The sequence below is a fragment of the Mus musculus genome, chromosome X (assembly GCF_000001635.26).
Source record: "Mus musculus strain C57BL/6J chromosome X, GRCm38.p6 C57BL/6J".
Lineage (NCBI taxonomy): Eukaryota > Metazoa > Chordata > Mammalia > Rodentia > Muridae > Mus > Mus musculus.
Window position 1 is genome coordinate 111,894,659 of NC_000086.7, and position 14,925 is coordinate 111,909,583.

The 14,925-nt window shown below is 37.9% G+C and overlaps 1 protein-coding gene across 1 annotated transcript in view; it reads left to right on the forward strand.

The window, feature by feature from the left end:
• Nucleotides 1-2,107: 2,107 nt before the first annotated feature.
• Nucleotides 2,108-14,925, forward strand: part of Tex16 (testis expressed gene 16) — a 230,561-nt gene continuing 217,743 nt past the window's right edge. The window contains exons 1-2 of the mRNA XM_017318644.1: nt 2,108-2,173; nt 3,845-3,954. Coding sequence (XP_017174133.1) covers nt 3,876-3,954 — 79 coding nt within the window. The 5' untranslated portion in view covers nt 2,108-2,173; nt 3,845-3,875. The remainder of the gene's footprint in view (nt 2,174-3,844; nt 3,955-14,925) is intronic.

The window sequence follows — 14,925 nt, forward strand, 5'->3', positions numbered from 1 at the left end:
GAGTCTGGGGCCACCTGTTGCTTTCCACTTAAGTTTTCTTCCTCCGCTGCCTTCCCGCGCCCTCGGCGAGTGCCGTGGGCGTGTGTTTCTGGTGGCGAGGCTCCGTCAGGCGCCCTGTCGGCTTTTCCGACAGTTCCGGAGGGAGCGCAAAGTTTGCAGGCCGGTTCCTCCCCGCCTGCAGGGGGCAAGGGTCAAGCCGGGGGCCGGAGGCGCCGCGCTGCGCACGCCCCCGCGCCCCTCCGCCGAGCAGCCGCTACGTCACGTCGACGGCAAGCGGAGGTTCCCCGGCACGCGCCGCCAGTTGCCTGCGAGCGCGGCCAGGGGTGCGACGCGGCGGAGACTCCGGGGCCGGCTGCCGGCCGCTGAGGGGGGCGCGGCGGGCACCCCCGGGCGAAGACCGGGCGAGGGGAAGAGGCGAGTAGCCGAGGGGGGTCCCCGCTGGGGTCCGCCGAGGGGCCGGGGCGGCGGCGGCGGGCTGCGGGTTCGCGCTCTGAGGAGAAGCCACCCCGCGGGCTGGCCGGAGCGCGCGTGTTCCGGGCGGGCGGGGAGAGGCGCGGGGAGCCGGCGCGAGGCGCCGCGGGGGCGGAAGGAGGCGGTGAGCGCCCGCAGGCCGCTGGGGGGCCCCCCGGGTGGCCTCCTGACAGGGGACACTGCCTTGACGTCGTCGCTTCTCTTCGCGCTTCAAGCGGGGCGTGAAGAGGGTGAGACGGAGAGCTGAGGCGGAACTTCGGCTGACGACTGGAGCCGCCAAAGAGTCTTGAGGGGAGAAGAAGGCGAGGGCGGGAAAAGGGAGCGCAGCGGCGCCAGGTTGGTCCTCTGACGGTTTGGGGCCCCCGCGGCTGGGAGTTTGACCGGTGGCCTCTGAGGTGAAAAGCCGCGATTTCTCTCCGTCCGTCCTTCGGCTCTGGGCACTGTGGGGAGGTAAAGACAGGCAAGGGGGCGTGGGCTCTGGGAAGGCGGACTTCAGCTCAGCCTTAGGAAAAAATTCCCACAAAATTTCGCCGTTGGCAAGCCTTGGGGGGTATCGTGCCGGCCATTCCAACCTTAGGATGGTGGCTTCTCGCCCCCTCTCCCCCCCCCACGCCCCTCTCTGTCCCTGCCACGACCGGTGATGGCTTTTGATTAGATAGCAGTCCAACGGCCCTTTAAATGTCTAAATCCCCAGAGCCCATGATTCACCTTTTATGATCCTTGTCAGCATTATTTATATAATTCTCTTACAGAAATAACCGTGGTCAGTTCAGCTGCTGTTGTAGAATTTGGTTGGCTTTAAATTTTAATGCCTTAATGTCTTGGATGTGGTAATAGGACATCTATTGTGTATTTAAACTACATACAGCGTAATTAGAATGCTAATAATTAGGGGCCCTCCAGTTTCCAGCGTAGCACCCTACACAGGCTGTAGACCCAAGCCCTTCAGCATAAAGCAAGGTTAATTAGCTCTTTTCAAAGCTAGACAACATTCATAGGAATAGACTCTGAGGTCTTAAAAGAACATTTTTCACTATTTTAGGCCACAAATATTTTACTTTTAAAATTTATTTTGCTGGTTGTTTTCTTTCTTTTATTTTCATTCTTAAGAGCTGAGATAAGAACCCTGGGTGAATGTTTTGTATAAACAGACATATGGATTTGCAGCAGTCTGAGAAAACAGGCCACAGTTCTCTTATCTACAGTTAACAAAAAAAGCAGTGGGTGCCAGAAAGGCAAAAATCAAATCATTTGAGTAGATTAGAGAAAAGAATGGAGAAAATTATCCCCATTGCATACTGAAGACCCATTTCTTTGAAATTAAAGGCCTTTGATGATGCTCTGAAAACACAGCAGTACTACATGTTTAAAAGTAGTGAAATTCCTCATGCTGGGCATAGAGTGAGCACATATCACTTGCTTCTTGAATGTACATATGTACTTGAATGTCATGAAATATTGTCAGTCTTATTGGAACAAACTTTCTGTTGAATGTCAGCTCTTATATGACTGTCATATTAATATTAATTTTATTCTCTTCATAGTAACCGAAAAAAGCTTTCATAGTTCCCCGTGGTGCTTACCTAAATCTCCTCTATTTTGTCTCCCACCCTCCCTGTTCTATATAGTCCCTGCTGTCCTCCCATTTCCTGCTGGTGGATGCCTTGCTGCTTTCCTCTTTAAGACAGCTGACGATCTGACAGTAAGCATCAAGATTTTTTTTTTTCAGATCTGTTTCATTAGTAGCCTTAGTAGTTTGAGATAATTTACTAAGTAAGTGACCCTAATACTTGAGTGAAATATCTAACCTTGTATTGACAATGTAGTAATTACGAGTTTTCAATAAATTAAAAGTAAGTACAATTAAAGTTGACTACAGTCATCCCCACCAAACTTAAGTTGCCTGGACCAATGGATAAGTGGCTCTGGTTAAAGTAAATGGTCAAAAAATGGGTCACAAAACAAAATGAGGTTATGTATCTGGGTAAGAGACAGGTAGGGCAGAGCAGGGTCTAATGAGAGAGGGAAAAACATTAGGAATGTTGGGGAAAATAACCAGAATGCAATATAAGTATGCATGAAATTATCAAAGAACTAACTTAACAAGAATATTATACCCACAATTTTCAGTATCCACAATTTTACCTATTTAATAACCAGATATGGCTAATAACTACCATATAGAACAATGGTAATGTAGAAGATTTTGACATTGTTGAACGTTCTATTAGACGTTCTGGAAAAATCGTGTTAGCACATGCCATTTTTTTCCATTTGAGAGTGAAATTCAAGCTCAGTTTTATTACAGAGCAAGGTACAGGTAAATAAAATACTTTCCAGTAATCTAAGAAATGATTATGGAAATAAGGGTCTGAATAAATTGGGCTAAGTGAGGAGGGAAAGAATGGTGGTAGAATTAATCTAATGTGATCATCATCATTAAGGCCTACGATTAATATTTGTTAGACAATTGCTTTGTTTTTTAGAGCATCTTTTAAAATATGTTTATGGTTTATATTTTGCAAAGTATTACTATATAGTAATACAATTTAGTTCAAAGGTGGAACTAAAAGGGAAAATAGGTTTAGAGTGTCTTTCCTATCACAGTATTATATGCCATTTTTTTATTTTCTTTTGTTTTACTTTTTTTTTTTTTTTTGTCTTTTGAAACATGGTCTCACATAGCCCAGTTTGACCTTGAATTTTCTATGTAGCCAAAAGAATGAGCTTGAATTCCCGATCCTTCTGTCTCCCAAGTACCGGAATAGTAGGATTGTCCCACAGTGTCTGGCTTATATTTTGCTTAATGTAGTGGTTAAGAGTTGAGTGATACAGCATGGATCCTGGAAGCTGCAAAAAAAAAGTGCCTTCAAGATTATCAAGACTAATAATGATTCACATTTTCAGAATGAATATTTCGATTCTAGAAAGCATTTTACACCTATTTTTCCTGTAGGTGGGTCAGATTTTATAATTTTCCCTCCATGGCTTATTTTTGTCTCATTTTCTTTGGTTTGACTCAGATGCCACCTGCTGCATGAAGTTGTTTTCTGTACAGATAAGCATGAACTTCTTAACTTTTTTATATAGTACTATTAAAGTTAATTAAGGTTCGTGTATTTTCTTCTCTAGTGGAGGCCTTCAATTCCTTTTACAAAACAGAAATCATTTAGAACATGGATTTGAATTTTTTTGTATTATTCTAAACAACTTATTCTCTAGATTATAGTTACTAATTATTAACAATATGATCATTGCTAATGGTCAAGTATGTTCTTCCAAACCTCCATACCTTATAATAGATGATAATAAAATGTATAGTGTATAATGAATAAAGCATCAACCTTAATAAGCTCTATTTTCTCATTCTTAGGTATTAAGATTTTCTCTGTCCATTCTGAGAGATGGCACAATTGTTTCGTTATTTCCAGGGAGATCCTGTTATGACATCCTCTCCCACTGAAGTTCGTATGTGGGTAGAAGGTAAGGTACTTGAAACAGTTTTTAATCCTGTCTTTCCATGTTACACTTCATCTCTTTATAATGTTAGGAGACCATATTTTACAGACTTATGATACATAAAAATAGCACTTTTCAGTCTTTCAAAGAAGTTGTATCAATATTTAAAGTTTATACCCAAACCTGGTAAATTTAAGTTCACACCATTGTATTTTATGCAAATAGGTTACAAGAATAATTTTGTAATTGGGGTGAGGATGTACCTTATTGTTAGAAAGCTAGTTTAGCATGTGCAAGTGCCAGGGTTTAATTTCAAGCAATATACATGATTACATTCACATGCATAAAAAGAATCATTTCCTTGTCTAAATTATTATATTCCTTATGTAGATATTTGAATTAATGCATTAATTACAATTGAACTAATATATTGATTATTAGATGCTCCCAAAGCATACAGAAATATTGATAGCATATAAATAAAGAACACTAGTAGATATGTTATATATTATTTTTACAGAAAGAGAAGGCAATGTAGGGAAATGAGCACAATGAAAGGAGAGATACATGTAATTAATTTTATTACTAATTAAGCTTAGTTACTAGGTTTAACCTTTGAGTGATGAGGTTAAGTTTAAATCCATCATGCGATGTTCATATTTACAGATATTTGGTGAATAATAACATTTATTGATAAGGGGAAAACCAAAGATAATCTTTCTTTAATTTTCTTTATTACTATCAAAGCAAAGAATATTATGGGAAAATTGCAGTTCTCAGCATTTTTTAAGCTATGGAATCCCTCCTCTAAAGATAATATGTATCATTGAGATATTTGAGAGCACTTTTGACATAGTGATTGGTAATAATGTTTTAGAGTATTCTATTTTAAGCAAATTGGATCAGGTAATGCATAGATGACAATAAAATATTTATAAAAATTAAATTCTTTTAAAATCTCTATAAAATAGCTTTTGTATATTGTTTTCTCATATTTTGTTAAAATGGTATATTTACCTAGCAAGGAAATTATAGTAAACCATTTAAATTGTATCAAATTATTTTAATGTAGAATCATTTCAATAAACAAAGCATTCCATTTATTTGTTCACATTTAATACTCATGTTTAAAAATTTTAATCTCTGAAAAATGAAATTCCTTAAAGCCAATATTTTTGTATTTTATACAATTTTATATTTTTGTATTTTAGGAATAACAACTTGGTTTCTACTGTTGAAATGAAGTTCTGTTATCTCAATTGCTGTTTCTATCTTTGTTTCTGTGAATTATGTTCTAGTTTTCAAACTTTGAATTTACATACTAATGAAAACTGTGCTAATGTAAGGAGAAATTTCACACTTCCTGTGGTCCCATAACATTTCCTTTCTTTCTCAGTACACTTTCTGTCAGGCATTCTAACATTGGCTTGATGTTTATGTGTGTATGAATTCACATTTTATCTTCCTTATAAAGTTTAAAATTTTTGAAGGTATGAAACGACATATTCCATTTTTATATATAATAATATGTATCAAAATTCCTTATAAATAGTATTGCTCATTAAATAATATTACTGGCAATATAATGACTTTAATATTTCTAATTTCAATTTTTCTCTAATATTATCCTTAAGAAAAATTTAAGACTGCACACTTAGTTAACATTTGTTTGGTGGTATGGGCATATTTTATAACAGTATTTGCTAAAGAAAACAATTTAAATAGGCAGATAATGAATTATAGACACCTGATATTACTGCTTCTCATTCTTTCACCAAATAAACAAAGACCTTTTCTGTACTGGAATCCTAGCTCTAATTGGTCTAATTCATTATGTGGCAAAGTTATTGTAAACATAAATGATTTCTGTTCTATGAAGAGAAAAACCAAATATGTTAAAATCAACTGGACATATTGAAGATCTTTTTCACAGCTCTGAAAAGACATAGGTGGATACAGTAACATTTATGTTAGAATGTCCCAATATCCTTTTTTTTCAGAGCTGAGGACCGAACCCATGGCCTTGCGCTTGCTAGGCAAGTGCTCTACCACAGAGCTAAATCCCGAATCCCCCAATATTTTATTTTTAAACTGGGTCATCTGAGATTTTTATATATAGTGCTGCATATTTAAGTTTAGGTAATTACATTTTAAAATTAAAACATAATTAGATAATTCCTCCCTCTCTTCTCATTCCATCTCTCCCTCCACACATTCTCTCTCAAATTTATTACATATTTTTCTTTAATTATTGCAGCATATATGTTTATAAACATATGCAAATATATAAAAACAACTTGTTGAATCACTTTAGTGCTGTGGTCCCTGAAGAAGACTAATTCCCCCTCTTTTATCAGTCATTAATTGCCTGTTATCTCTTTATCTAGGGGTATAAGGGGGCAATGTGTGGTGAGATTTCACTCTTCTATATTGGCATGCCAACTGGGATTGTCATTGTTGAGTTTAGGCAGCCATGTTGTTAAGATTTTGTGATTGTAACTTGTCTGTCATATCTAGAATACATAATCATGTTATAGACTTGGTTTTCCTGTTCTTACAGTCTTCCACACACACTTTTCTACAGTGTTCCCTGTAGGGAAGTAAGTATGTGTAAGGAGTATGTTGTAGGTGTGTCACCTGTGTCACGGTTGTCCTCCATATTTTGACTAGATATGGCTTTCTGTGATGGTCTTCATTTGCTACAAAAAGAAGCTTTTTAAATTAGGCCTGAGAGCTACACTTCTATGTGGGTATAGGGATCAGAATTTAGAATACATTTAGGAATTATACTGACATAAGAAAGTAGCCATACTGGGTTGTTCTCTAGGGTACATGAACTCTCTAGCCATGGGTAGTTAGCCATGTTTACATTACTAGGCATGTTTTTCCTCCCTTTGAGCAGACCTTAAGTCCATTAAGTCCATGGTAGCCAACAGCTACCATAAATATATAGGTGCCACTACTAGGCTTTTAAGGTAATCTTGCCCTGTTGGTTACTATTGTGTCATAGAAATCACAATTAGATAGGACCATCGATTACTTCCTGTTCCTGGTAGCTTGCATAGTTGTTTCTGGTAATACGAGAGTTAGTCTTTGGGGAGAAAGCTTTCAGATCAGACTCATCTAGATTCTTCCAAGTTCACACAGTGTCTTAATGATGTCATTGGCAATTAGTGCTTACCTTCAGTTTCGAGGAGACAACCAAGGGCAATAGAAATAGGCTATCTTGTTTTGGGAGCATGTTGGACTACCCTGACAAACAACTTGAAAGGAGGTCTCTGCTCCTTCCTATGGGGACTTGTCTGTGGCTCTTCTGGAAGGGATTATCACCCCAAGCTGCATAACTATGTTTACTTAAACTATATGTGTATGTATACATATATACTTATATGCATTACATGTAGCTTTAGGTAAATATGAATTAATATGATTCCCTATGCATTTTCAAGTATTTTTAGTGTTATTTATCTCTCTTCCTTACCTATATTAATTCTTCTATTTCCCCATTACTTCCTTCTTATCATCTGTGTATCCTATTCCCTCTCTAGAGCCCCTTGCTCTGCATTGTTGTTTTTTACTTTCCTTGTTTCTGTGGTTACTGCAGGTTATATACTCATGTAAGAAGGTTTGCATCTAGGAATCATAAATGCAGGAGAACATAAAAGATTTGTCTTTGTAGGTTGGAAATACATCATCCAACAAAATATTTCATAGTTTCATTTTAACCTGAAAATTTCATTATTAATTTTTCTTTACAGATGAATATATTCCATAGTGTATATGTGCCCTATTTTCATTATCCATTCATCAGGTGAAGGACATTTAGCTTGTTTCCATTTTCTAGTTATTGTGAATAGAGTAGCAATGAGCATAGCTGCACAAGTATCAGTGATTTCCAGAGTGGATATACCAGTTTACAGTCTAAAAACAAGGAACAAGGGCTCCCTTTCTCCCATATCCTCTTTAGTATTTGTGGTTAGTTGTTTTCTGACTGGAGTAAGATGATACTTTAAAGTAGTTTTAATTTGCATTTTTCTAATTGCTAGGGATGCTAAAAACTTTTTGAGGTATTTACTAGCTCAAATTTTAATTTGTTTTAGAACTCTGTGCAGATCCATAGCCACTTGTCTTATATTCTCTATTTTTAAATTTTATTGCTATTTTTAGTCTTTAAAATTATGTCGAGTGTATCTGGTTTTACATTGACGTCCTTTATCCACTTGGACTTGACCTTTTTGCATGGTGACAAATATGGATCTGTATTTAATAGATACAAGGAGAGTGGGCATCATAATCTTGTCCCTGATTTTAGTGGGATTGATTCAAGTATTGCTCCATTTAATTTGGTATTGGCTGTTGGTTTACAGTAAATTGCTTTTATTATGTTTAGGTATGGGCCTTGAATTTCTCCTCTCTTAAATACTTTTAACATGAAGGAGGTGTTGTATTTTGTTGAAGGTTTTTAGGCATTTAATGAGATGATCGTGTCACTTTTTTCCTTGAGTTTGTTAATATAGTAGAACGTGTTAATGAATTTTTGTATATTGAACCAACCCTGCATCCCTGGGATGAAACCTACTTGTGAAACCTTGTGGTGAATAATGTTTTTGATATGTTCTTGGATTCAGACTGCTAGAATTTTATTGAGTATTTTTGCATCAATATTCATAACTGAAATTGGTCTGAAGTTCTCTCTCTTTGTTGGGTTTTTGTGTGATTTAGGTATCAGAGTAACTGTGGCTTCATAGAATAAATTAGGTAGTGTTCTTAGTCTATTTTATGAAGTAGTTTGAGGCGTGTTGGTATTAGCTCTTATTTGAAGGTCTGGTAGAATTCTGTGCTAAATCTATCTGGCCCTGGGCTTTTTTTAGTTGGGAGGTTTTTAATGATTTCTTCTATTTCCTTAGGGGATATGGGCTTGTTTAGATGGCTAATCTGATCTTGATTTAAGTTTGGTACATGGTATCTGTCTAGAAAAATCATCCATTTCATCTAAATTTTCCAGTTTCATTGAGTATAAACTTTTATAGTAGGATCTGATGTTTTTTTGAATTTCTTGTTCCCGTTGCTATGTATCCATTTTCATTTCTGATTTTGTTAATTTGGATACTATCTCTGTGCCCTTTAGTTAGTTTGGCTAGAGGTTTATCTATCTTGTTGATTTTTTTCAAAGAGCCAGCTTTTAATTTTGTTGTTTCTTTGTATTGTTTTCTTTGTTTCTGTTTGGTTGATTTCTGCCCTGAATTTGAGTATTTCCTGCTGTCTACTCCTCTTGGATATGTTTGCTTCTTTTTTGTTCTAGGGTTTTCAGGTGTACTGTTAAGTCGCTAGTATAGAATCTGTCCAGTTTCTTTACCAGAGCATGTAGTGCTATGAATTTTCTTAGCACTGATTTCATTGTGTCCTGTAAGTTTGGCTATGGTTTGTCATAATTTTCATTGAATTCCAGGAAGTGTTTAATTTCTTTCTTTACTTCTTCCCTGACCAAGTTATCAGTGAGAAGAGAGTTGTTCAGTTTCTATAGGTATGTAGATTTTTCTGCTGTTTTTATTGCTATTGAAGTCTAGCCTTAATCCCTGGTGATCTCAGGACGCATGGGATTATTTCAATTTTCATTTATCTGTTCAGGCTTGTTTTGTGACTGATTATATGGTCAATTTTGGAGAAGGTTTCATGTGGTGCTAAGAAGAAGGTATATTCTTTTGTTTAAGGGTGAAATGAATCTGTTAAATCCATTTGGTTCGTAACCTCTATTAGTTTCCCTGTGTCTCTGTTTAGTTTCTGTTTCAATGGTTTCTCCATTGTGGAGAGTGGGTTGTTGAAGTCTCTCACTATTATTGTGTGAGGTTCAATGTGTTTTGAGCTTTAGTAAAGTTTCTTTAATGAATATGGGATACCTTGAATTTGGGGCATAGATGTTCCAAATTGAGACTTTCTCTTGGTTGATATTTCCTTTGATGAGTATGAAGTGTCCTGCATCTTAGTTGATAGCTTTTTGTTGAAGTCTATTTTATTGGATATTAGAATAGCAACTCCTGCTTGTTTCTTGGGACCATTTGCTTGGAAGACTTTTTTCCAACCTTTTATTCTGAGGTAGTGTCTGTCTTTGTCGTTGAGGTGTGTTTTTTTTTTTTCCTTCCTTTTTTGTATGCAGCAAAATGCTGGATCCTGCTTATGTATCCAGTCTCTTATTTTATGCCTTTTTATTGAGGAATTAATTCACTTGATATTGAGAGTTATTAAAGACAGATGATTGTTAGTTCCTTGTGTTTGTTGTTGTAGGTGGAGTTATGTGTATGATTCTCTCCTTTTTGTTTTGCTGTGAGGTAATTTCTTGTTTTTTCTTTGGTGTAGACACCCTCCTTGTGTTGGAGTTTTGCTTCTAGTCTCCCATCTGGCTGGATTGTTATATAGATATTATTTAAATTTGGTTTTGTCATGGAACATTTTGTTTTCTCCATCTATGATGATTGCCTCTTGACGTCTGGTTATCCCTGGTGTTATTTAGCTGGTCTGTTTGTCTTTGTCTGGAGCCTGCTTCCTGTGTCTCTGGGTTGCTGCAGTTCTCCTGGAAGATCTTCAGACTGTGAAATCTTCAGAGGAGCAGTCAAGTTGATGATCTGCCCCAGTGAAAGGTACAGCTTGGAAGGGAGGTGGAGATCAATTGGAGGAAAGTGTTCCTGCTTCTGCTGGGCGCCTCAGGGGTCCCAGATGCTGCAGTTATTTCTCAGGGTCACTTACATGTTGCCCTGGGTGTGGCAGATCTCCTGGAAAGCCTTCAGACTTGTGGGGTCTTCACAGGGGCAGAAAAGCTGATGATCTGCCACAGTGGAAGGTACAGGCCAGAAGCTCTACCAGTAATCTTAAAAATGTACCTTTATTTATAGAAAGCTGTAATGTATGTTGGTTGAACTAATTAATTACTAAGTCATATTTTATAAACATTTAAACATTATTTTTATTATGACTATGTTTATAGTTAGGATAATATATCAATTAATTTGATATATTTATGTTAAAAGTTTTAGTACATTGTCAAACATAAATTATGTATCTTAGGGATTTGGATAGTTTTGCCTTTTTTTTTTTTTTTTACTCTTCCCCCACTCATATCTCTATCATGTCCTCACTTATATCTCTATTTTCTACTATTTCTAACTCCTCTTTTGCTACAAGTTTAGCTAAATCAAATATTGTCCAACACCAGATAATTAGATTTTTTTGTATTGAGATTTTAATTATGGTACATGACCAGCTAAACAATCTTTGTTCTTAAGACCACTGTGAATTAATCAGTCCTCATACATTTTTATTAATAAAACATGTGCATGATTGATTTACCTATAAAATACTTATAAATGTCAATTCAGTTAAGGGATTAATTTTATAAAATAGATAAATGTATTCCTAATGATTATTTTTTGTAGGGCAGTGTAGTATGATATGATTATACAATATTTTATAATATAGAATAGTATATACAAATGGAAACATAAGCAACAGTTAATTTTTTGCATACAGCAGTTCTACCTGGGTAGAAATAGACCAGTGAGTATATATTTACAGTATTTATTTTTACATTGACTAAAAGATTAAAGTCTAAATCCTTACAAATTTTGTAGAATATCTTAAAATTCCAATTAAGTAGTTATTTTTCAGTAACCTAACCCACATCTACCACAGTTACTTACTTTATGAGTCTTAATCTTATTTTTTAATTTATTGATTTTTTTCCAAGGTATTTTTCATTGATTTCCTCTTTTGAATTTTATTTTATATTGTTGTTGTATTGTTTTCTTCTGCTTCTTTTGAATTTATTTTCTTTTTCTTCTAATTTCCTTAGTGGAAATCTTAAATCATTTCTTTTAGATATTTATTAACAAAAATACATCTCTTCAGTGTTATAGATTTTCATCTAAATCCTTTTCATAAATTTTTGATAAGTGATGTTTTAATTTTTATATAGTGGAGAAATAAAAACTGTGAATTTTTACATCTTCTTAGAGATTGACTTGTCATATTATCTACTTAATATCTGATACTATTACTTGGTAGAAGGTTGACTCTGATTGAAATCATGCTTAATAGTAATATTAGTAATAGCATTCTTTTTAATTTATTTATTTACATTCCAAATGTTATACCTCCTTCCAGTCCCCCCCTCATAGAATTCTTCACTCCTCCCACTTCCCCTTTGCCTCTGAGAAGGTGTTCCCTAACCACCCACTCCCACCCACCCAACCCTACCTCACCTCACCCCCCAGGCATCCTCTTTCCCTGGGGCATCAAGTCTCTACAGGATTAGGTGCATCCTCTCCACGGAGTCCTTCCTTCCTAGACAAGAAAGTCCTCTGCTATGTAGTGCCTGGTATGTGTGTGTAGGGGCAGGGGGACTGAGCAGCCCATGTATGCTCTTTGGTTAGTAATTTAATCTCTGGAAGCTCTGAGAGGTCCAGGTTAGTTGATACTCTTGTTCTTCCTATGAGGTTGCTATCCCCTTCAGTTCTTTCAACCTTTACCCCAACTCTCCCATAGAGATCCCCAACTTCAGTCCATTGTTTGGCTGTAAGTAGCTGCATCTGTCTTAGCTGCCGGTAGAGCCCTTCAGAGGACAGCCATGCTAGGTTCCTGTCTGTAAGCACAACATAGCATCAGTAATAGTGTCAGGGTTTGATGCCTGCACATGGCATAGATCCCAAGTTGGGCATGTTACTGGATGCTTTGTGCAAGGTGACAAATAGAGATCTATTTTCATTTTCATGCATCCAGACTTCCAGTTAGACCAGCATCATTTATTGAATGTGTTTTCTTTTTTCTACTGTATGGTTTTGGCTTCTTTGTCACAGATCAAGTGACCATAGGTGTGTGGGTTTATTTTTGGGTTTTTGATTCTACTGCATTGATCAACCTGTCTGTTTTTTTTATTTTTATTTTTTTGGTTTTTCGAGACAGGATTTCTCTATATAGCCCTGGCTGTCCTGGAACTCACTTTGTAGACCATGCTGGCCTCGAACTCAGAAATCCACCTGCCTCTGCCTCCCAAATGCTGGGATTAAAGGCGTGTGCCACCACTGCCCGGCACCATTTTGTTCTTATCACTATCACTATTGCTTTGTAGTACAACTTAAGGTCAGGGGATGGTGATTTCCCCAGAAGAGCTTTTTTTTGTTGAGAATTATTATTTTTATTAAGATTTTTATTTATTTACCTCCAAAATGTTGCCCCCTCCAAGTTCTCCCCTTACAGAGACTTTCTCCATCACCTATCCACTTCTCTTGTGAGAGGGTGGTACCCCTGGGATATTTCCCCACCCTGGGACATCAAGTCTCAGCCTAATTAGGCAATCCTCTCCCACTGAGGCCAGATAAGGAATCCTTGTTGGAGATCAGATAGGACAGTCAGGCTACAGCTGTAGAGAGCCTCCACTCTAGTCGTTGGGTAGCCCACATGGAGTCTGAGCTGCACTTCTGCTACATATATGCCTGAGTCCTCATTGCAGTCTCTGTATGTTCTTTGGTTCATGGTTCAGTCTCTGAGATCTCCAAGAGGTCAGGGTTAGTTGACTCTGTTGGTTCTCCTGTGGGATTCCCATTTTCTTCAGGGATTTCAATCCTTCCCCCAAGTCTTCCATAAGAGTCCATGACCTTTGTCCAATGTTTGGCTGTGGATATCTGCATCTGTTTCACTCAGCTGTGGGATAGAGCCTCTGAGTCCAGTTATGCTAGGACCCTGTCTACAAACATAATAGAGTATCATTAATAATAACATCAAGGATTGGTTATTAGTTGGCCATTCCCTAAGTCTCTGTTCCAACTTTGTACCTACATTTGTTTTAAACAGAACCTGCATTTTAGGTGGGAAGTTTTGTGGGTGTGTTGGTGTATTTATGGATCCACTGGGGGTCCTTCCTGGCTATAGGAGGTAGCCTCTTCAGTTTCCATGTACCTACTGTTAGGCATTTAGCCTAAGGTCACTCACATTGACTCCTGGGTGCCTTCCCTATCTTAGGTCTCTGGTACTTTCTAGAGGTTCCCCCCAACCATGTCCCCAGCAGCTGCAGATTTCCATGTATTCTCCTGGCTCCCTGTGGCTCTCTCATGTCTCTCCCCATACTTGCCCCCAATTCCCCTCCTTGTCCCTTCTGCCTCCTATGACTTTTATTTCTTCTTCTAAGTGTGATTCAAGCATCCTCTCTTAGGCCTTCCTTCTTGTTAAACTTCTTTGATCGTGTGTGGTGTATCATAGATATTCTGTGGTTTATGGCTAATATCCACTTATCAGTAAGTACATACCATGCATGTCCTTTTGGGTCTGGGTTGCTTCACTCAGGATATTTTCTAGGTCCATCCATTTGCCTGCAAAATTCATAATGTCCCAGTTTTAATGGCTGAATACTATTCCATTGAGTAAATGAACCACATTTTCTGAATGCATTCTTCAGTTGAGGGACATCTGGGTTGTTTCCAGTTTTTGACTAATCTGAGTAAGGCTGTTATGAGCATAGTGGAGCACATGTCCCTGTGGTATGGTACAACATATTTTGGGTATATGCCCAGGGGCGGTATAGCTGGGTGTTCAGGTAGAACTATTTGAGTTTTTCCTCTTGGCCATTCTGATTGGTGTAAGGTAGAATGTCAGGGTTGTTTTGATTTGCATTTTCCTGGTGACAAAGGAAGTTCAGTATTTCTTTTTTTTTTAATTAGGTATTTTCTTCATTTACATGTCAAATGCTATCCCAAAAGTCCCCCAAACCCTCTCCCACCACTCCCCTACCCACCCACTTCCACTTCTTGACCCTGGCATTCCCCTCTACTGAGGCAAATAAAGTTTGCAAGAGCAAGGGGCCTCTCTTCCCAATGATGGCTAACTAGGCCATCTTCTGATACATATGCAGCTAGAGACACGAGCTCCAGGGGTACTGGATAGTTCACATTGTTGTTCCATCTATAGGGTTGCAGACCCCTTTAGCTCCTTGGGTACTTTCTCTAGCTCCTC